This window comes from Nannobrachium achirus (genome assembly GCF_963921795.1).
Source record: "Nannobrachium achirus genome assembly, chromosome: 15".
In the NCBI taxonomy this organism is placed as follows: domain Eukaryota; kingdom Metazoa; phylum Chordata; class Actinopteri; order Myctophiformes; family Myctophidae; genus Nannobrachium; species Nannobrachium achirus.
In genome coordinates this window covers 27,523,832-27,547,957 of record NC_137822.1, presented here as the reverse complement: position 1 = coordinate 27,547,957, position 24,126 = coordinate 27,523,832, and the positions used below count along the sequence as shown (strand labels likewise).

Genomic DNA, 24,126 nt, shown 5'->3' with positions numbered 1-24,126 from the left:
GGGTCAGCTGGAGAGTCTTTGGAAACTTGTTGGGGCAGCCTCGCAATAAGGAATGGCAATAATCCAGCCTGGAGGTAGCAAATGCATGGAGTCGTTTTTCTACATGCTTTTCTGACAGGATGTGGCTGATGTAATGTTGATGGAATCATTTCCATACAATAAGCTACAGCACTATCTATCAGACATCTACCCTTTAAAATATTACTAACTATTCAAACTAAATTATTAAATAATGGATTGATTGAAAGAGAATTCTGTGGGCATGGTCCATGGTCGGATCTGCGAACCTCTAGTACTGTATAAGTATATATACCAGGGACGTGCTGGCCATTGGGAAAAGCGGGACAACTCCCAAGCGGCCGGTTCATTCCCGGGAAGAAATGTAACTGTTTGCACAAAAGTAAAAATTAAACTGTTTGGACAAAAGTAGTGAAAACAGCAGATCTACAGGCGTTCGGCTGTTTTCACTAGTTTAAATCATTTTCAAAATGATAAATACAAAACAAACGGTTTTGGACATAAGGTTTCCACCCGACAACGACGAAATATAACTCATGTAATTGGCCCACTGGCTTGTCACTTGTCATGATCTGAAATGGCGAATCTTTGAGTAGCAGCTATAGTGCGCAATGAGGGCCTCTACAACTCTTTTTCCCGGGCTGAATCAGGGGCCCAGCATGTCCCTGATATATACAATATATACTGTGTTATATAATACACACACTGTATATTTGTGCAGCAGTTGATGAACAGCCTGTTCTGGTTCCTCAGGAAAGATTCAGAGAAAATGTAATGGTCTCTTCCTAGCGCTGTGTTATCACAGACTCTCTGGGGAGTTGGAGACAGTCCTCCAAGATCCACACTCATCTATAATACAGCCAAATTACAACATGATTTAGTCCAAAGTCTAAAGTCTTCTACTTTTATTGCTGTGTTGGAATCTGACTTACGGGGGAAAAGTACTATTCTCTTTCACCTCTGTCCAGCCTTGTCATGTAGTGTAACTATTACACCCAGCCCCCTTTATATATATACATATATTGTGATCTGTGCTGATCAAATATTCCATTACTCTGCCAGCTTTCCTTGCATGTAATAGAGTGGTTCTGATCCGTGTCCAAACAGTGTTAGATTCCCAACACTCCCCACTCTCTCAACACCGTCCAAATAATTACTTTTCCCCACAGCTGCTCACAGCATCTAGCTACAGTTCTGGCCAGGATCATGACACCTTATGTGTACACACAAGACAGATCGAATGATCTGGAATATAATATATGTTTTGTTGTTTTCCCCCTGTGCTAAATTCCTTCTGCCAGAGCAGACTTTGAATAATACGATTGCATTGCATACATTTCTCTGGTTTTATGACCCCGTGTTGTTGACGCCGTGCCATATCAGTTTGTCTTGTAGCGACATACTGCAGCGAATTGCCAGGACACTCGATGCAATCTAAATGTGCTTAGGGTTTTAAAGAGTTCATCATCTTGAATGGAGATGAGCTTGGGAGAGTGTGTGGTTTGGGTGTAGGGATGGGACGATAAGCGATATTATCATTTATCGTGATAAAAAACACTCACGATAATCGTATCGTAGAGATTTAATTTACCGTGATATCGTCCTCCGTCATGCACTGGGATCAATTCACCTTTTATTTGTCGAGCTGTATATCCCGTACCATTTTTAACCCTCATTTTTTTAACCCTCTATACCGTAATTGGTGAAAGGTACTTATAATATACATACAGTACTTGATAGTCTTTTTTTTTTTTTCACTCTATCAAATGTCTTTGCCAAAAAATAGCCGATCTACAAGCTCACAACGTGTTGCAACGCGTTGTGAGCTTGTACATCTGCTATTTTTTGGCAAATGTTCTTTCCCGGGATAATGGATTTAGATTATCGCGATAATATCGTAAACCGCGATTTATTTTGTCACAATAATCGTGATATGACATTTTGATATCGTCCCATCCCTAGTTGGGTGATTGGCATGCAGTATGTGGCAGGGGCTGAGATTGTAGTAAATACATGATGACATTATATTTGGTATTATGTAAACGTGTCTCCACTTACTGCCGCTTGGTCTCCTGCCAACAAGATCTGGTTTCCTCTTCCTTTATGGTACTGATGATGATGATGAGCTGGCCCCCTAGATGGTGATCAGGGGCGTCACAAGGGGGGGAGTGGGGGGGAGTGGGACTGAGTTGCTAGGGCCCAAGGTTGAGGGGCCTGTCTTTAGCTATTGAAAAATAGCAGATATACTAGCTTGTAGATCTGCTATTTTTGAAAAGTCGTGAAAATCTGTGCAAATCTTTGAATATATGTACTTTTTAAGCGAACATTTGTAACTCAAATTTTGCTTCTGGGGGTTCCCTGGAATTAAATATTTTGAGATGGGGGTCCGTGGCCAAATACATATCATGTTGGGGGTCCTTCACATGAAAATATTTGAGCACCACTGACATAGAAACGTAGTTTTTTTTTCTCCAAAAATAGCAGATCTACAAGCTCGCAGCGCAGCGCTCGGTGCTGCACTGTGAGATTGTATATCTCTTATTTTTCAATAGTTAAAGAACAAAATGTGAGTGAATCCTTGTACCCAGGGCCCAGAATTTGGTGTGACACCCCTGATGGTGATGTCTTGTCACTGGCTTGTTAGATTAGTTGGAGAGGGGGGGCTAGCTCACTTGGCTCCAGTGGGCCTTGTGCAGACAAGGAATCAGATTTTTCAACTCTTCCTCCTCCTGCTCTGCCCTCGGGTGCACTTTCCTCTCTCCATCTCCTCTTTGCCCCTCTCACACGCACCCTCTCTCTCTCCTCTCCTCTCAGCAGCCTCCCTCAGTGAAAGGCGACACGGTTTAGTGATTTGGGAAATGAACTGGTTGAATACATGAGGAAATCCTCGGCCCATTTGGTTGTTAAACCTCACTCGGTCGCGTGCCGGATATCGTTGCCTGAAAATAGACGATCTACAAGCTCACAACGTGTCGCGTGCTTGTAGATGGCTATTTGCAGTCCAAGTACAAAGTGCTTTTCACTCAGGGAGTAACAATACGTCTTCGTACTCACTTGGATCTGCACGGTCGAACTGCACTTGAACTGCACTCCATGTGAATAGTTCAACAGCCTGCTCGCCGCTACACCTATCAGACTGCCAGCGCCTCTCTACCTGAATACTTGCACATCAGTCGCTGTGAAAAGCACTTATTATACCAACGTATGGTCTCTATAGGAGAAGCTGTTAAGCCCATAATGCAAGCCGGCTAACACATGTTCCAAACATGGCTCAAGGACAACGCCGGTCATGATGGCTGATCATGTGATTAATGATCGTCCTTGAGGACAAGTTGTTTGCTGTTTGATCTAACACACCCATGCTGTGTGCATTAGTCAAATGCACAATGGAGTCTGCATGTTAATTAATTACTCATAGATTGATTGCAGTTTTTAAGTGGATTGCCTCACCTTGCTCACGGCTTATAGGATTGCTAACAGCTCAATCAGTGCCGTTTAGGATTGTGAAGGTCTTTATGGCAGCGATGTTCACACAGTTGTCTAGCGTTGGCAGGCAGCGTCTCTTCGGTCTACCCACCGTGAAAGGAATGTTTGAGGTGGTTTCAACCTGATAGTCAGGGGATATTAATAAAACGTGGGAATAAATTCCTTACCAAACTATTTCTTCACCAATGTATTCGTAAGAGTGTCTAGTAACATGTCTAACAAAGATTGAAATTCAACATCCCTAGGAGAATCTTTGACAGCTAGGGTAATTCTGGGTCTCATTCACTTACTATACACTATACTATAAGGGAAAAAACTACTCCAAAAAATATGCTTTAAGTAGCATGTGACGTGAGGGGTCTAAATAATGTTTTTAATTGTTCTGAATCCATTGCAAGCATTTGTTTTGCACAAAAAAAACATTCATTGGGCTAAAAACAGCCTAAAAAACAATGGTTCAGTGACAAGTCATCACTTTTCACAGTTGTATGGGGTCCATTTCTGGCCCAAGGAATGTTTTTTGTGCAAAACAAATGCTTGCAATGGATTCAGAATAATTAAAACACCTAGTTAGACCCCTACATGCTACTTAAAGCATATTTTTGGGAGTCATTTTTTCCCTTATAGTATAGTGTATAGTAAGTGAATGAGACCCATAATTACCCTAGCTGTCAAAGATTCTCCTAGGGATGTTGACTTTCAATCTTAGCAGTGCGGAATCCTCACTGTGGATCCGAAAAGGAGTCATAAAAGAAGTCAATGAGTTTTGTGTGTGTGTGTGTGTGTGTGTGTGTGTGTGCGCACGCGCACGCACGAGCATCTGCAAGTGATAAGTATTCTATTGCCATGAGTCATTAAAAGTGATCTACTCTTAAATACATGAATTAAAACAACATTAGCCACTTCCATGGTCGTTCCATTGTCCTCTTCCCTAGCCCTCATCGCAAAGTGATAGCTTTCCGGCTCTCAGCTCTGCTATTTAGCAGAGTAAAAGAAGCCCAACCCTCCCCTCTTTTTCTCCATCAGCTTTGAAATTAATGTGTATGTTGGAAAGTAGGCTAAATCCAGAGTGACGGCTTTTTCTCATTGCTATTTTTAAAAGAGTTGCTGCAGGCTGTGATGGACTGCGTGTGAGGCAGAGGAGAGAGAGAGGGACAGGGTTTATCAGGCTGTTCCCTTTTAAATCCTTGCACCTCCTGGTCTTTCTCACCTCTGGCTACTGAGACACAGCAGAAACCACGGCCCCCTGGCAGCAGCGGTCTTTCATCTTATCATGTCATGCTACTCTTTTAACCAATTTAGGCCTAAGAATTATTGAATGCTTTAACCAGTGAAAAATAGCAGATATACAAGCTCACAGCGCGGCACCGAGTGCCGCGCTGCGAGCTTGTAGATCTGCTATTTTTTGAAAAAGTCGTGAAAATGTGTGCACATCTTTGAATATATGTATTTTCAGAGCGAACGTTTGTAACTCAAATGTTGCTTCTGGGTGGTCCCTGGAACTAGATATTTTGAGATGGGGGGGGGGTCCGTGGCCAAATACATATCATTTTGGGGGTCCTTCACATGAAAAGGTTTGAGAACCACTGACATAGTAGTCTCTCAAGAACAGAATAACTGAGCTCCAGTTAAGTGAAAAGGACCTTTTCTTTGATGATGGCTGGCCAGATTGCTGACATAGAAACATGGGTTTTTCAAAAAGTCTTAGAAGGATTCAAAAGACACTTATAGAATGGGGTCAAAATTTTAATTTTCACGATTTTTCAAAAATAGCAGATCTACAAGCTTGCAGCGCGGCACTCGGTGCCGCGCTGTGAGCTTGTATATCTGCTATTTTCAATAGTTAAAACATAAAATAATGGTACACAATACAGTGTACCCATTCTAAATGGGTTAAGCAGTCGTTGGAAAAGGTACTGACATTTTGTACTTGAGTAAAAGTATCAATACTGCAATGTAGAAATACCACTCTGTTAGTAAAAGTACCGAAAGTAGAAGTACCCATTGTGCAGAGTCTGCAGACTGTCCCATTTTTAAGTTTTCAAATGTATAAAAAATCTTTTGGAAAATAGCAGATCTACACGCTCACATTGTGAGCTTGTAGATTGGCTATTTTCAAATGGCCAAAATGTATATAGGGGCTGAAGTGGTTAATGTATGTTTTGTAATAATAATCAAAATCTAGTTATTCTGTAGTAAGTAACGTCAAGTAATTGTAGTGGAGTAAAAGTACAATATTTAGCTCTGAGATGTAGTGGAGTAGAAGTAAAAGTATTGAACATTGGAAATACTCTTTCCACCACTGCTACTGAGACACTCCAGAAGCCATGGCTCTTGCAGCAGTGCTCTTTCATCTTATCAGTAGTGCTACTCCTTTCATCACTGGTCTTGTGTCTACTCAGCCACGATACTCCATAATGTGAAGGGGTCTTTGCTGCAAACACCTGGAGCTCTGATCTTTCCCAAGGTGTCCTCTTGTGGCTAGGGATGGGACGATAAGCAATATTATCGTGATAAAAAACACTCACGATAATCGTATCGTGGAGATTTAATTTATCGTGATATATCGTCCTCCGTCATGCACTGGGATCAATTCACCTTTTATTTGCCGAGCTGCATATCACTTAAACCTTCTATAATTGCTAAAAGGTACATGTATACGTACTTGATACAGTCTTTTTTTTTTCACTCTATCAAAATGTCTTTGCCAATCAGGGTTTCCTGCAGGAAAAAGTCTTGACCAGGGGGGGATCTCATGGCGCACGCGCAAAGCGCGTGCGCCGAATTTTTTTGATAATTAATTAATTAATTAGAGTAATTAATTCACTTAATTTTTTATATTAATTCTTATTTTTGCCCTATAAAAAACACATGAATGTGCCCATGATGACGGAAAACACAACTACATGCTATCATTCACATTTATTCAACATTGAATAACTACGTTTTTCACAGGACAGTGTAACTTGTTTTTTTCCCCCAGGTTAATCAACCAGCACTCGTGCCATATAAATAGAAGTCTACAGCACAGTAAAAAAAAAGAAACATTGGTGTAAAGTAACTAAGTAGATTTACTTAAGTACTGTACTTATACTGTACAAAGGAGATTTTCAGGTATTTGCACTTTACTTGAGTATTTCCTGCATTCAGGAGATACCAGCCCTTATGTTTTCTTCAAATGTAAACAAACATGGCTGCCATGTTTGAAAGATAGGGTTGGTATGGGGGTTAAACATGCAATTTCGCGATCGCGATCATGCCTAGTACATTGTTGGAGGTCCAAAAAGTTTTTTTGAGAAAAAAACCTTTTTTTTTTTTTTTTTTTTTTATACCCTTGGGGGGGCGGGGGGGTTTTCAGGCCGGGCGGGGCGCCTGGCCTGTAAAGTGCTGCAGGAAACCCTGGCTGTGAGCTTGTAGATCTGCAATTTTTTGGCAAATGTTTCGCCCCAGGATAATGGATTTTGATTAGCTCGATAATATCGTAAATCGTGATTTCTTTTGTCACAATAATCGTGATATGACATTTTTCATATCGTCCCATCCCTACTTGTGGCCTGCCTGTGTGTCCTTTCCTCTGTAGCTCTCCTCTCCGTTACCTCTCCCACCTGCTCCCTTTGTGGAGGATTACTGGCAGAAACTGGATGTTTGATCCCCTCTTTGCTCGCCTCAACCGCGTTATCCGTCCAACAATGCTCGCTCTATCTACAGTACCCCCCCACACACACCCTGTTCCTTGCTCTGCCTGTACTTTTAGGCGATAAGAGTCGAGCCTCTCTCGCTATCTGGTCTGTGATGTAACAGATTTGGCTCTGGTCTACCTGGGGGGGGCTTTTTTGACGGAACAGGAGGGACAGCCGTGTCACAGATGCGTGAGAAGTTAATTTAATTTAGCGAGGAGTGGCAGAGAGGAGATCACAGCGACAGGTGAGGATAATGGATGACTGATGGTCAGATAAGGTAACAGGAACGCTGTGGGTGAGATGGTGGTCTGCCGCGAGACTACCAGAGGTGTAATGTGCACAAGCTTTATATTTTCGCTGTCGGGCGGGAAACGTGTACTGTATCTCCGTATTTCATCTTTTGGTTTTTTGATTTTCATAAATCAATGCACTATTTTTTATACTTTGTTGACATGAAAGTATTGTATGAAAGGTACCACGTATTGCGATGTGACGCATTGTGAGCTTGCTATTTTATCTGCTATTTTAGCTATTCATACAAATCTGTGAAAATCTATAATGCCATGCCTAAAATAGAGATGCCTTCACGTGGTCAAGCCTGTCTGTGAGAATATTTAACCAATGAGAAGTATTAATAAAAGTGTGTGATTGGATAATAACTGCATTGGATAATAACTGCAATAACACTGAGCACTATAACTATAACTATAAAAATATAGTTTTAAAAATCAAGTCAATTAGATGGCAGAGTTCACACCGACTATAAAACAATAAAAAAATACAATGGTGAATGATATAGTTGTAGTTATCTTTTTTTTTCTTTTTTTTTTTTTACGTTTTGGGCCTTTTATGCCTTTATTGATAGGACAGTAGACTGACAGGAAATGGGGGGAGAGATGGGGAGTGACAAAGGTCGCCCGGATCAGGAATCGAACCAGCGACGCCGCCAGGCATCCATGCCTATGTGGCAGTGCCTAAGTGGTATGCGCCCGGACCTGTAGGCCAGCGGGCGCCCATAGTTGTAGTTTTCTTAATAGTTATAGTGCTCAGTGTGGATGGCACTTAATAGTGCGCGCATACACAAAAATGTCACACACATTCCAGTATGCAAGTACAAACACACACACACACACACACACACACACACACACACACACACACACACACACACACACACACACACACACACACACACACACACACACACACACACATTTCTCGCTCTTCCTCCCTCTTTCCCATATGACAGTGCTTTTATCTCAAAAGCCATTAATTGTGAGGGACAGTGCCAAAAAGCTTTCCAGTTTGATTTGTGGGCAGGCATAAACAGGAAGCGTGCTCCCCTGCGCATTGTTTTTAGACCGTAGCTAAGAGAGATGACGAGCGGAAACAACAGTGTTTTAACCCTTGGCTGTGTAATGTATGTTAATGTTGTAAGAGTAGCTGGTCGTTTCTGCTAGACCAGTGTTTCTCAAACTTTTACATTTCAATTCTCCCCTTAACTCTGACAGTGTACAAATGGAACCAAATGAACCCGTTACACTGTCAGAGTTACAGACTTGCAGGGGGCAATTTAGACCCCCCCCCCCTAAACGAACCCACAGAGTCCCTGGAATCCACTTTGAGAAACACACAATAGACCTTTTTCGCGGCTGCCACATTGGCATACGGTAAATACATCTTTGTTGACACCTGTGAAGGAAGTAACATTACACAACTGTTTATGTCAATAAAGTGGAAAGGGTATTTCCCCATATACTGTGTTGAAAACAGCTCTGATAACAACAAGCACTGACTTAACTGTGGTGACAGAGATCACGTCATCTCCCTCCATCAGCTCTGTCAAAAGGAAATGCCTCAAACATTCTGCTGCTTAAATTGATCAGATGTTTTGAATGTTATGCTCTTTAGATATCTATGAACCAGCCAGGCAGCTCATTTACAACTTGGGTTACTGCCACTCTCTCCACTGTCCCCAGTATCGCTGAGTGGATTGCAAATCGTAGCTCAATAGCGATCTGTGCAATAATAAGTGTAAATTGTCTGTGTGTGTTTGTGTGTGCGCTGTATTGTGTTGTTACGATTGTGTGTTGATTCAATGATTGTTTGCCCAAGCTGTGTGGATGATGATTAAAGTGAGGCTGAGGCTGGCCCCAGAGCAGGCTGGGTAATTAACAGGCTCTTCCCCATGCTAATAGCATTAGTCACCTAGGAAATAATCAGCTGTCATCACTGAGAGGCCGCTGTGTACAGTACCTGCTCCTGTGTGAACTTGCCACCCTGAACTTGCCACCCTACCTGAGTCCCCAGGTTCAGCTAAACATGGCTTTCATGTGATAATTGTGGTACTGTAATTGAGAATTAGCTATCAGACATTAATTAGCTCTCACATATTGCTCTGTTTTGCAGCTATTCCTGTACCTGTTTCCCGGGTATGAGTTCAGACGATTACATTTGATGCCATGCTCAGTGACATGCCATGATATGGCAACAAAAACAGAACTGCTCTTATTAGAGCAATGAACGTAGATGTGTTTTAGATTTGGGTGCAGAAGTATACCGACCCGAGGGAGTGATGCGCAGAGAGGGATCTCTCAAAAATAATATCGCCATATACTACCAGTAAGACTCCCTAATCGGGAGATACACAAATGTAAGCCATTCAGGAGGGAATATGGGAAATGGGACAGATCAATGTTGATGACATGACTTTAGAGATACTGTGTTGTAGCGCCTTGCGTGATTTTAGGGCAAAATCTGTTGGAGCAGTGTCCAAAAATGTGTTTTGCAAGAATCGGCCTCATGGTGGCCCTAGAAGAGGGCCATGTGATAAATGAAGGGTGGAGGTTGTGGTTTGGCAGCCAAGGAGTGTGTGCAAAGTTTGGCATGGATAGGGGCAACGGTGGCGGAGATATTATGAGTAGGGCAAAAGTGTGACGTGTGACGGACAGACTGACTGACAGACAGACAGACTGACTGACAGCCGGTAGAGGTTTTGATGGTAACTGCGACCTGACGGTCGCAACTAATGTCCTAGACTTGTCTGGACTCCATATTTGGGCGTGCCTGACACAGAACTCCAAATATGGTCTTAAAGGGGCACAGACAGACAGCTCGGCTTTGCTGATTGGCCAATATGGCCAAAGCTTTGCATGCTTTTTGTGTCCAAGTACCTATTTATATGATGGCGTGCACATTATGAATCTATGATTATATTGTGCACACTAGCATGGACCAGATGTTATTGGAGGATGAAAAACGAGTACGCTCCCTTTAGGTTCCCTCCATGAGCCAGTACTACACAGCAGTGTTGATCTACACCTGTTTTTGAGCGGTGCAGATAGATTATACTCCGTTTAGCATCCAAAAGACGAAGGTTCCAAGTCCGCCGTCTGTACAAACATGCCACACACAATCCTGCTTGTGCAGCCAACGAAGAGACCAGAGTGCCGCACGTATGCCGACTACGAGTCGGTGAATCAGTGCATGGAAGGCGTTTGCAAGATGTACGAGGAGCATCTGAAGAGGATGAACCCAAACAGTGCCTCCATCACGTACGACATCAACCACCTGTTTGAGTTCATCGAGGAGCTGGCGGACCTGAGCTGCCTGGTGTACCGGGCCGAGACTCAGACGTACCAGCCGTACAACAAAGACTGGATCAAGGAGAAGATCAACGGGCTGCTGCGGCGTCAGGCCCAGCCCGTGTCCATGCCCACGGATTTTTCTCCGAGCTCGAGGTTTCAGTTCCAGTGGTGAGCTTAGAGATGGGATGATATGAAAATGTCATGTTATTTATGATTACTGTGACCGAAAGAATTGCGATTTACGATATCGCGATAATCAAAATATCCCCAACGTCCATAATCCTAGGACAGAAGATTTGCCCAAAAATAGCAGATCTACAAGCATTGGTTTTGTGTTTACTTAACACCAAAGGCACTCCGGCACCTGCTTCGACAGGCCACCATCATCCAGAAAATGATGTTGCGAGAGTGGAGAGCTGCACATATGTTGTGTGTGTGTGTAGCCTATTTAGCAGGTCTACTGCTCTTTGAAGGAGCTAAGCTCCAACATCTGGCCTTGTCTGGGCTCTGAAGTGTGGCCTAGGCTACATCTGGCTTACGTCTAGGCACAAAGCACTCAAAGTTTGTTGTACGGCTCTGAAGTGTGACCTACATCTTGGCACAAACTGCTCTAAGTTTGTTGTACGCCCAGGGTCACATTGGCCGAGCAGGACGCTTAATGACATTAACTCATAAATAGCACCGCTCACTTCACTGGGTGTGATTTTGGATGCCCAAGGAATTTGCAGTCCTTGGTTGTGATTGGTGTACATGCATGCCAAAATGTCCCGCGATGCTTGGCCAATGCCAAGCTTTGCGGGACATACGGACATACACACAAAGCCAGATGTAGGAGCAGTTTTTCACCACTCAAAAATAAAGTAAACTGCAAACCCACACACAAAAAAAGCTGAAAACACTGATCAGTGGCTAATATCTCGTGCTCGCTGCTAGTAGGCAAAGGAAGTTAATCCCAATATGTTTTTTTGTATTCACATCCTCAAATCCACCATCCTGTCGTTCTTCCATATTTGGGTGACATTGTCATCAACAGGATGTCATCAACATGACATCAGAGGTCCAGAGGGAAGCCATGCCATTATTAGATTGTTCCCTGTTTATGTATACAAGGGTGATGCCTGGCATAAGGGATCTCCATATATGGACAAAGGGACACAGACAATCGCCATATACTGTATGGACAAGGGATGCAGACGGACAGATCGATCCAAGAAAGTAAAACCAACACGTGTCGACTCACAGGTCTTTATCAGGGTCTGGCAATCGACAAGTGTCGTTTGCCAAAAAGTTCTACAAGCCGACAGTGCGTCACATCACGGCTTGTCGATCAGTATGGACCTATTCTAGGATTTTACTGTGCAGCTACTGTAGCTTAGTGTGCTCCCTTAATAAGATCATGTGGGAATGCAGATTTTGACTTTGTCCCCCCTTGTTTGGTACACATACAGTACCTGTACTTAAATTCGCTATGAATGCATGCATCATTATACCCCAAGTGTGCAGTGTGTAAAGTGTAGAGAATTTAGATTTTCCACTTGCAAACCCAATTGTGTAGCCTACAGAATCGTTCAGATTTCAGAAATACTACAGGGTCACACAACAGAGAGAAAGTCATGGATTGGCACTGCACACCACATACTGTTTTTGAGAGGTGCAAACCGCTCCTACATTTTACTTTTTGTTAGCCAAAAAAATGTGCATGGACCAATCAAAAGCCGTTCTGTCCATGACGTCACGTGTTAGCCAAAAACATAGACCATTCAAAAGCTTCATCTTAGCACATGTGTTGTGTTTGCGTGTTTGCACAGCTCACTTCGCACAGGTGCGATTTTTTTGCTTTGCTAGACGCTCCAATATGTGTCTTTGTGTGTATATATTTCCATGCAAAAATATTTAACGTAACTGTCCCTTTTCTGGTTGAACAAGATAATGATGAGACGCCATGTGGGTCTATCATCATCATCAGCACCGCTCACTTCACACCAGTGTGATTTTTGAGCGGTGCTAAATGCTCCTACGTCTGACTTTGTGTGTAGGTCCCTATGTCCGTATGAGCACCAGACTAACGTCATAGAAAGTACGTAGAGGCCTACATCACCACAGCTGATGTCACGGACAGAACCACTCACTTCGCACCGGTGCGATTTTTTTTTACCACATTAATTTTTGAAGCGCTGAAAGCCGCTTCCAATGAGTGGCTTTGTGTGTCCCACGTCCATATATGGTCATTTCAGTCCGGACTCCGGAATGAACAGGTTTTTTCAAAAACAAAATGTGTGTCCCATGTCCATATATTGTCATTTCAGTCCAGAATGAACAGGTTTTATCTGTCCCGTACGTCCAGAATATGTGTGTAGTGTCCCTCCCGGTCTGATGATTGGATACTTTGAGGATTGGTCAAGCTTCACTGTGAGCTGCAGTGTAGGGGGTCCTCCACTGGGGGCGCCACCACTTTTGCATCCGTTCTGGAGCAGCAGGAGTCGGTGGTCCCCGGGAATTCCCCGTGAGCAGCCCCGTTGGGGTGGTCATTTGGTCATGTTTGCGCATTTGGTCATTTTTTACATCTGGGGGTCCCCCAGGGACCTGGGGGTCCCTGGAGCTCCGGGGGTCCTTGGAGGTTGTAGTTTGGCAGCCAAGGAACGTGTGTGCAAAATTTGGCATGGATCGGGGCAACGGTTGCGGAGATATAAGCAGGGAAGAAGTGTGACGTGTGAGGTGTGACAGACAGACTGACGGACGGACTGACGGACTCACTCACAGTTTGTGCAGGTTTTGATAGTAAATGCGACCTACGGTCGCAATAACAATTCAGGATAGAGGTTTTATCTGTCCTGTACATGTAGAATATTATCAACAAAAGGAGTGGAACACATCTAAAAATATATAACTAAAGCACATAGAAAGTATAGATCTAGAACACAGATTGTATAGATCTAGAACACAGATTTCATAGCTCTAGAACACATAGAATAAAAATTCACCGCTTCACTTCGAACCGAGGTTTGATTTTTAAAAGCAGACCTAGAATCCGTTTCGTCCACCCCATCCCACCAGTGTTGACGTCGAATTTTAATTTAGTTTTAGTCATATTCTAGTCATCTGAAAAGTTGGGGTTTTCGTCGACTAAATATCATAAGACTTTAATCGACTACGTCTACAATTGATTTTGTCAATGAAAATATATTTTGACGGGCCTTGATGGCGTTGTAATGCCCGATTTTACACTTGGTTGCATGCTGAAAATATCCGATCTACAAGCTCACAACTTAAAGCCTACTATGGGGTCTCCCCCAGAGATCTGACTTATTGGCTCCCTCCTTTTTCATTTTGCTCCAAATTCCGTCCGTAAATTATTTTATTGTTATGGGCTACAAAGGAGTTTCTCAGAATCTGTGTGTTATCAGCCAAAAGTCATAGGGTCAGAGACTAAGAAATAAAAATACAACATCTGACTCCTGCCTTCGTTGTGAATGTGAAATCCAGGTCTCTTGTGAGATCAGCGGAGAATCCGGGGGCTTAAGTGCTGCTGATTAACAGTACATGCACTATCAAACAGGCTACATCAACAAGAAAGGCCACGACCTATGCTAACCTTTTCGCTGCTGCTTCCAGGAAAGTTGCATTGAACTTAAGCTTTCATCTTGTTTAATCTTGTTTATACAGTAGGCCTACCACCATTTTGATGGCAAAATGTTCATGAATAAGCTTGGCTTTGCTTAGCTAAGTTTGGAAATGGAACACTATTTGTCAGCATGTTTTGAAATCGTAATTACCCCAGCGTTTGTGGGGTGGGTGGGGGGTCTATATAAGCTCTTAATGCATCATGATGTGATGATGCTTTGTGTGAGCTTGCGACAATGGTGAAAAACTATAGGTATAAATACGGCTTCAGTCCCTGAATAAACCACGGCACAGCCATATTGTGGTTTATTTTGACTTGACATGCCTATGTTTTTACTTTGGCTGTGCAATTTATGACTGGGACTACCATTGCCTCAGAGAAGTGCCACATAGGTTGGAGACATTTGTGAGCAAGATTTGATTGTTGACGAGTCAAGAACTCTTACAGCAGTGCTTCTCAAACTGGGGTCCTTGGGAGGGTTTCATGTAACTCTGAGAGTGTACAAATGGAACCAAATGGACCTGTGCAAGGGTCTGTTTGGTTCCAGTTGTACATTCAAAGTTATTGGGGTCCATGACCTACTGTATAATGCAATTATTAAGCTGGGGTCCTTTTGAGAGTCACTATACGGTAAATTGGATCTAAATCTCTGCTATGAGACATACTGTGACAAAGTGAGGGGAACTCGCTTCGGGCGAAATAAGCATTACTGTAGAGACAGATCTCCTCTCTTCCAGCACTGGTGTCATAAATTACTGTTCTCATTGATCCGTGGATGTCGGGTGCCTCTCCTCACATTCATCACACCTCCAGACTGGGCCTGAGCCTGGCTTGAGACACGCCTCTCCTGGGTAGGGATGGGACGATATGAAAATGTCATATCACGATTATTGTGACCAAAGAAATTGCGATTTACGATATTATCTCGATAATCAACACCATTATCCTGGGGCAGAACATTTGCCAATGTGACGCGCTGTGAGCTTGTAGATCAGCAATTTTTTGGCAAAGACATTTGATAGAGAGTGAAAAAATACTGTATTAAGTATGTATATTATAAGTACCTTTTACCAATTATAGAGGGTTTAAGTGATACCGGATATGCAGCTCGGGAAAATAAAAGTTGAATTGATCCCAGCGCATGACGGAGGACGATATCACAATATTAAATCTTCACGATACGATTATTGCGAGTGTTTTTTATCACGATAAACGATAATATCGCTTATCGTCCCATCTCTAGCAGTCAGTCACTCAATATGAGTGGGCTCATGTCGGAAAGTCTCTTGTTGGTGTAATCGTCTGAAAGAAAATGATAACATGATGACATAAAAGCGACTGTTGTCAAATCGCTTCTCAGGCAGCAGTGAAATACTGTACATAAAGGCTTGCCAGTTCAACATGCATACTCTAAGTGTTCGTCCATGGTTTAATGAGGTTCCATTGGTTACCAACTCTCCATCATTTAGCTGGGGACCACCTGGAATCCCTTCAAAGGACTGTTTCTATTTCTTTCTGAAATGACGCCTCTGGTACTGTGTGATCATTTGCCATAGAGTACCAAGAATGTAGAGGCTTAATGAATGTACCAGCATATTTCACTATACTGACCAGAGCAGAGTGTGATGTGATGTTTTGTGAGCTTTTAGATCTTCTGTTTCACTATTTCCGATCTGATCAATAGTGTGTGCCAGCGGCTATGTCATTGTAGTCCTTAGCGGCCATTTCTTGGGTAAAAACACAGGTGTTTCAATTGTTTGATTGCATAGAACTAATGCTTTACTCCAATCAGAATTCAGAACACCTGTGTAAGGCTGTGTTTACCCAAGAAATGGCCGCTCTTAGAACTACATTTGGCACACCCTATATACCCATATATGGAAATCCCTGATGTCATCAGTATATGCCCATATATGAGCATGCCCATCTCTGTATTTGTCACTCCTTGTCCCTTTTATACCCATATGTGGAGATCCCTGATTGTTTGCGCCTGATGCCATGACGACACATTGAGGTTAGACAACACACTCCATATTTGCCTGATCTTGGACTGTAGGTCGGCTATTATTTTCGACAGGCAACGAATCGGACTTAAGACGCTCAAGGATACAGGCGGTGGTCATGGTTGTGGAGGGGTGAAGGTTTGTTTTGCGCCCACTGGTGCAAAACAAATGCACCGCAAAAACAAAAGTGGAAATAGATAGCGTGTGGTTTTCACCAGTCCCTGAGGAGACATTATGAATTATTACTGACCCACAGAGGAGGGGAAACAAACATCTATCTATGGTCAGCGGAAATTGGAAAATCAGGTCAGATAGAACTGCAGTGATAATAGTTAATGGTTTTTGGTCACTTTTGTCTTCCGCCTAGGGGAAATTCTCTCCATTGTCTCTCTCTCCTCCCCTCTTCTCTTCCCTCGGACTGTAAAGGCTTGAACACACACGCACACGTACACACACACACACACACACACACGCACGTGCACACGCACATATTCTCACATGCATGGTCAGTTTAACTACACACACATTAGTTATACTCTCAAGTCTCTCTTACAGTAACTCTTCACTCTGAGACTGAGGACAATCTCCCAGCTTGCATTGCTAAAACTACATGACAAAACCAAACCTGCATTGCAGAACCATTCCAAGGTCTTAGGGCAGTCCATATTGCCAGGATTTGTCTGTTCGAGGAACTACATCTAGGTCTGGCAACACTAGACTACACACGAACGCACGCACGCACACACACAGAACAGAGACACAGTACACACAACAGGCAACTAACTGTAATTAGACCACAACCGAATGACTGGAAACAAACAAGCAGAAGGTTGACTCAGAGGTCGGTCTGTGGACTAACGAGTTGCGGTGGTGGTGATGACATCACATCATTGACAATGAAGTTGTGTCAGCGCTTTGTGTACTGTTATGTAACTTACAATACTACTACTAAGACATGGAAATGCACTTTGTGCCGTCAGTCAGCACAGTAAAGACCAAGCTGCTGTTGTGAGCTGTTCGGCTTGAACGAGCAGACAAGTTGTTCCCGAACCATGCCAAGGAAGGAGCCCCAAATAGCCCCTGCTTCTGGCTATAGTGCAAGGGTCTTCAACAAGAGGCCCCGGGACCCCTAGGGGGTCCTCAGAGTTACTACAGGGGGTCCTTCAAATCTTTGTGTGATAGAAACCTTTTCTCCTTTTTTTATATTAACCACTCATATTCCCATATTCTGAGAACTTTAGCCAAAAATAGCAGATCTAGATCAGCTATCTTCGGCAAAGAGGTTTTGTAGAGGGGGAAAAAGAGCAGACGAAGTACAAAGTGAAAGGTCGACTTTATTAATTATTGACGGTTCAGGTGGTTAAATATCTGAAAACACAAATTGACATGAATCCAAAATACATGATGATTGTGCTGTCAAACGATGGAACTATATGGAATCTATGAAAAGGATGTGGGGGTCCTTGATTCATCTCTCTCTCAACTAAGGGGTCCTTGGCCTGAAAACGCCGAAGACCCCTGCTATAGTGGCTACGGTCTTCGCTATTGTGGAATGGCAGCGCTGTGGTGAGCTTGTAGATCGCCTGACAGCCCCCACTTTGGAAACCTGTGAACTGGTCTCTCTCTCTCTCTCTCTCTCTCTCTCTCTCTCTCTCTCTCTCTCTCTCTGTCCATTATCCATGAGAGCACAATCCTTTGTTCCTATCTCTGTATTGTTCCGCTCCACTAGAGAGGACAGAGCAAGAGCCGTACCTTGAAGATGCAACTCTCTTCCTGTTAACCCTTCCCTTCCTGTACGCGCGCTCTCTCTCTCTTCACGCCAAACTTGTTTTTCAATCTCTTCCTCCACTGAAGGGATTTTCCCAGGTTCACTGCTTTTCTGTACTCGCTAGCTGACAAAACTAGTCAGTGTATGCAAATAGGGCTGCGAATCTTTGGGTATCCCACGATTCCATTCAGAATCGATTCTTGGGGTCACGATTCACGATTTTTTACCCCCGATTCTTTCAAATCCAAACGATTCGAATTCAGAAACGATTATTTTCCGATTTGAAAACAATTCTCGATTCAAAACGATTCTCTATTCAAAATGATTCTCTATTCAATTCATATATCAGGATCTACTCCAGTCTGCTGTCATGAAAGCAGAGTACATTTATGTAGCTTTTATAATTGTAAAGTTTTTATCACACAAAGGTAAATCCAAGACAACATGTTTGATTTATTCATGCTTGGACACATTCTTTTAACTTTTAACATATCTTTTAACACAACATAATATCTAATAAATGATCGTAATACAAAAATCATAATAAAAAATCATAATATCTAGTTAATTAATAATTAATAAAAAAATCGATTTTTGGAAAATGAGAATCGATTCTGAATCTTACCATGTTAGAAACACGATTCGAATTCGAATCGTTTTTTTCCTGCACCCCTATATGCAATGTGTTGTTATTTTCGGCGAGCGGCACGGGTCATACGATGAAGTGTACATCTGGCTTAATTCTTGCTTTCTCACGACACACACGTTCTAGCTCTGCCCTGCCCTGCATTCAATTAAGAGTGTGTGGTAGTGTTTTCACGGGCTGTTGGAGCGAAGGTGAAAGTGGACTTTGCCTCAATTATCCTGCCATGTAGTACAAAGTCGCTTTAAATCCTAGGCCATGAGTTTGAATGATCTTTTTTCTAATGGAGATTAACCTCTCTGAATACCCCTAGTTAGCACTTAGCAGCACTTAACTCTCTCTTTTTGTAACAGCCCAAATACCTAATATGGTGTGGCTTTCCTGTGAATCTCTGAAGTCATATTGATGACATTAGTTTTACCTAAATATGGAGTAACGCTTTTTGTTGGCTCGGCCTATACAGTAGGTGCCACATTTTAAAAAAATGGTCTCACAGCTCTCACGGCAGGAAAAAGAAGCACCATATCGTCGTTGTCGGGTGAAAACCTTGTATATCCAAAACCGTTCGTTTTGCATTTATCATTTTAAAAATGATTTAAACTAGTGAAAACAGACGATCTACAAGTACACAACGCCTCGCAGTGCGTTTTTTTGTGCGACGGCCTTGTACGATGAAGCAGGGCTTTCTTTGCTTTGCAAAAGAACATACAAATTTGAAACTTAGAGATACGAGGTTTCTGCCCGACAGTGACGATATTCTGGTTGGTCGACGGAGAGTTGAGTGTGATTTAATAGTATGGTCGATCAGCGCCCGTTCATAGGCCTTTGGGGGTTAATTGAATCAGATGAACATTTGCATATCCTCGTTATGCATTATTCATGCGGTGTCTGTCTCTTCAATTAGTGGGAGCAGGGCCTTTCTCTCCACTAAGTTTAACATCTGGGTGACCCGGAAGACCGTCTGGCAGGGGAGGGGAAGGCGCAGGAACAGCAGCCATCGCTCTTAATTCCCTGAGGCGGTCTCTCCCAAACATAGGGCCAATGACCCGTGTTGGGGTCGCGGACCTGCTTTTATAGGCCGTGATTAAATAACCCATGTGAACTGTTTTACCTGTCCTAAAAAAAAACGAAGAATATAAATTACAGATATTTCAAAAAAGATTGTCCATTTGATTCCATTTGTACACGCTCTCTGAGTTAAGACAACACCAATCTGGCTAGCCATCGTCAAAGAAAAGGGAACGCCCTCTTATGCTTTTGTGGATGTATGATTTGTATTAATGTATGCTTGCTACTGTGAGTTGATCAAATAAACTAAACTAAACTAATGCGTAGCTATCAGTGTCTGTCTTGAGAGATTAAGACAACACTGACAGAGGCTGAGGCAACTGAACATTGGTAGAGGTGTATGCAACAGAATTAATGAATGATGAGATACGTACACACACACGCGCGCGCGCGCACACACACACACACACACACACACACACACACACACACACACACACAATATATATCACACACACGCTCTATTAAATGTACTATTATGGTGGACATCTCTGCAGGCAGGTGAGGGATGGTTTTGTATTATGTAAGGCCAAGTACTGATTACATCCAGCCATATCTCACCTTACCAGAAAGAAATCAGCACCCCAGCTCTGGGACCATTAACCCAGCCAGTGGTTTACCATATCCATCATCACCACACCACCACCTGAGGAAGTGTGTGTGTGTGTGTGTGTGTGTGTGTGTGTGTGTGTGTGTGTGTGTGTGTGTGTGTGTGTGTGTGTGTGTGTGTGTGTGTGTGTGTGTGTGTGTGTGTGTGTGTGTGTGTGTGTGTGTGTGTGTGTACGCACGCACGTACGTGCACGTGTGCTTGTGTGTAGAAGAATAGGCCATAAGCCATCAGTGGGAAGCAGCTCAGCCTCAGCCAGCCGTTTCATGTGGGCTGTTGTGTTGTGTTGTGCTGAGGAGGCTTTGCTGCGGCTCCTTCACCTGCTGAGAGCTGCCTTCCTGTTATTCTAAAGGTGTGGAATGGTTCACTCCTCCAGATCTGTTAGAGTGTATAAATATGTGTGTGTGTGTGTGTGTGTGTGTGTGTGCGCGCGCGCGCGAACACGCGTGTGTGTGTGAGTGAGTGTGTGTGTGAGAGAGAGAGAGAGAGATTCTATGACTGCCTCAGGCACAGTAAGTGTTTGTTTTTCTGTGTGTGTTATTTTGTGTCTGCCTTAGGCTGTGTGTGTGTGTGTGTGTGTGTGTGTGTGTGTGTGTGTGTGTGTGTGTGTGTGTGTGTGTGTGTGTGTGTGTGTGTGTGTGTGTGTGTGTGTGTGTGTGTGTGTGTGTGTGTGTGTGTGTGTGTGTGTGTGTGTGTGTGTGTGTGTGTGTGTGTGTGTGTGTGTGTGTGTGTGAGTGAGAGAGAATGCATCTCCTCACAGTCTCCCTTACTGGCGTGCCTCTGTCTGAGAGAGAGACTCCATTCCTCTGACTGAATGTCTGACTATCTGAGCATCTCATTGACTCATAGTTCCTCTGCATGTTCTTCGTCTCCTCTCCTCTCCTCTCCTCTCCTCTCCTCTCCCCTTTTCATCATCTTCAGTCACAACCCCCTCATTCCCTTCCCTCTCCTGCTGCTCTTGTTCCTTTTCCTTGTTCTTCCTCAGATTTCCCTGTTGTCGATTTCCCTCTTTCCCTGACACCAAAGAGCTCCAGCTCTTGCCAAAACAACCCAGCTCTCCCTCCTCTCCCTCCCTCCCCTCTCTCTCTCTCTCTCTCTCCCTCTCTCTCTCTCTCTCCCAGCCTTTCCAAACCATTTCCCAACCGCAGCTCGTCCCATTAGTTTGTTGTTGTTTGGGATTCATGGGGAAAGTCTAATCCACGGCATGACGCAGAGTTCTTCTAGGCTGTCTGGGATTTGACAGGTCTTTGTTAGCAGACTACTCACACCCATGCTACCTCTTTCTTGCTTGCTTGCTTGCTTTCTTGCTTGCTTTCTTTTTTTCCCTTCTTTCTTTCCTTCCTTCCTTCCTTCCTTCCTTCCTCTTGTTCTGTCTTGCCCTATCCTACCATGCTTCCTTGACAACAAGTCTTCGTGGGCTTCGCTCATCGTGGCTCGACTTGTGTTGTTTGCTCTTAACATAGAAGTCAACATGGGTGCTGTACAGCTGCAGTGGAGCGAACAGACAGCTCTGTAAAGAGTCTACTGTTCAACTGCAGCTATACTGCTCCAGTGGAGCAGACCCACCGCTCTGTAAAGAGTCTAAAGCCTAGTTTATACACTCTGTCGTATGACGGTGTTGCGCCTTACTGCAAATAGAAGACCTACCTACAATTATGTCACGCATAGCATGCGCATTGTGAGCTTGTGTGTTGGATATTTTAGTTGCGCGACACCGCCATATGATGCATTTATAATTCTGCCTGAAGTCTGGGTTCTACTACAGCTATAAGACCACTTGCATTCAACCTTTCAGCCACTTATCCCTCCATCATCTCTGTCTCTGTCTACCTTTCTCTATATCAGTGGTTCTCAAACCTTTTCATGTCAAGGACCCGAAAATTGGCACTTATCAGGCCGCAGACCCCCATTTGAAAATATATGCCAGGGACCCCCATAAGAAAATATTTTACGGCTCTCTGACAGTGACAGTGAGAATCAACCATTTGAATTTATGTCTGTCGGTCTGTCTACTTCTCTCTCTCTGTGTGTCTGTTTCTCGCTTTACCTTATTATCCCCCTCTTCCTCTCTCTTCCTCTAACAGCACAACTTTTCCCTCCCAGCCCAGACCTTGTCCATCCCTCCTTCACTGTTCTCTTCCTCCTCCCATCATACGCCTCCCTCCCTCTCTCCATCTCTCTCTCTGTTTCTCCCTGTTCATGTGGGTGTCTATCAGTGTTGATTTCGTCGATTAAAACTATGACGAAAAATGTTTGTCGACTGCGTTTTTCTTTTCACAGACAAAAACTAAATAAAAACAAAGCTGTGTTGACTAAAACTAAGACTAAATATATTGATAATTTTGTCAACAAAATAAAAACTAGACTAAAACGTTAGGGAGGGACTATTGTTGAAGAGAGTCATTTTATGTTTGGTTGCTCTCAGGTGTTGTGTGCTGAAAATAGCAGATCTACAAGCTCACAACGCGTCGCAGCACGCAATCAAGTGTAAAATCAATCATTACGATGCCATCAAGGCCTGCCAAAATACATTTTAGTTGACTAAATCAACTGCAGATTTAGTCACCTAAAATCTTATGATATTTAGTCGACTAAAACTAAAACTTTTCAGGTGACAAAATTATGACTAAAACTAAATTACATTTTATTCAAAAGACTATGACTAAAACTAAATCAAAATGTGCCGTCAAAGACAACACTGGTGTCTATTGACAATCCTTTGATTAAAAAAGAAACAATAAAAGGACCTAAAAAAGACCCTGCCACAGTAAATGGTTGATATGATGAATGCTGCACGTTGAAGCAGAGATGCTAACACTTGGGAGTGCTTCCTGGATTGAATGGGACAGCCCTGAGTGCCACGTTTACAGGACCGCTTGAAAGAGTGAACTGAGCCGTGATTAGACACATGATAGAGTGCTTCTTTTATTATTTACAGCTGGAAAATATTAAGTGGACACTGACAGCACATATTGGGAGCGTGTCACAACACGCACAGCTCCGTATACAGTAGGCTACATACACATAGACTAAAGCACACACGCATGCGTGCATATTTGTGACAGGCAAATACCTAAGCATACACACATAAAGGCACACACATGCACACACACATGTGTGTCACATTATCTTGCGACAAAGGGAGGAGCCAGCAGTCTGTGTGTGTGTGTGTGTGTGTGTGTGTGTGTGTGTGTGTGTGTGTGTGTGTGTGTGTGTGTGTGTGTGTGTGTGTGTGTGTGTGTGCGTGTGCGTGTGTTAGGGATGGGACGATATGAAAATGTCATATCATGATTATAAAAAAATCACGATTTATGATATTATCGCGATAATCAAAATCCATTATCTTGGGGCGGAACATTTGCCAAAACATAGCCGATCTACAAGCTCACAACGCGTCGCGAGCTTGTAGATCGGCTATGTTTTGGCAAAGACATTTGAGAGAGAGAGTGAAAAAGACTGTATCAATGACATATATTATAAGTACCTTTTACCAATTATAGAGGGTTTAAATGGTTGCGGATATGCAGCTCGACAATAAAAGCGTGACAGAGGACGATATGACGATAATCATTTTTTAACTTTCTATAATTTTTATCCCACGATTTTGCAACCCATTTTATCACCCAGTGCCAATTGCCTATGTA

The 24,126-nt window shown here is 43.1% G+C and overlaps 2 protein-coding genes across 3 annotated transcripts in view; both read left to right on the top strand.

Annotated features, from left to right (window-relative positions):
• The window catches only part of vav2 (vav 2 guanine nucleotide exchange factor), a gene marked incomplete at both ends in the record, with an annotated part of 343,070 nt that overhangs the window by 58,394 nt on the left and 260,550 nt on the right, over positions 1–24,126 (top strand). The gene's annotated exons all lie outside the window — the stretch shown is intronic.
• Positions 10,587–10,943, top strand: LOC308299066 (enhancer of rudimentary homolog; the record flags this gene model as incomplete). Its single annotated transcript, XM_080742791.1, has 1 exon — positions 10,587–10,943. One exon carries the CDS (start codon positions 10,587–10,589, stop codon positions 10,941–10,943), a length of 357 nt encoding a protein of 118 aa, XP_080598917.1.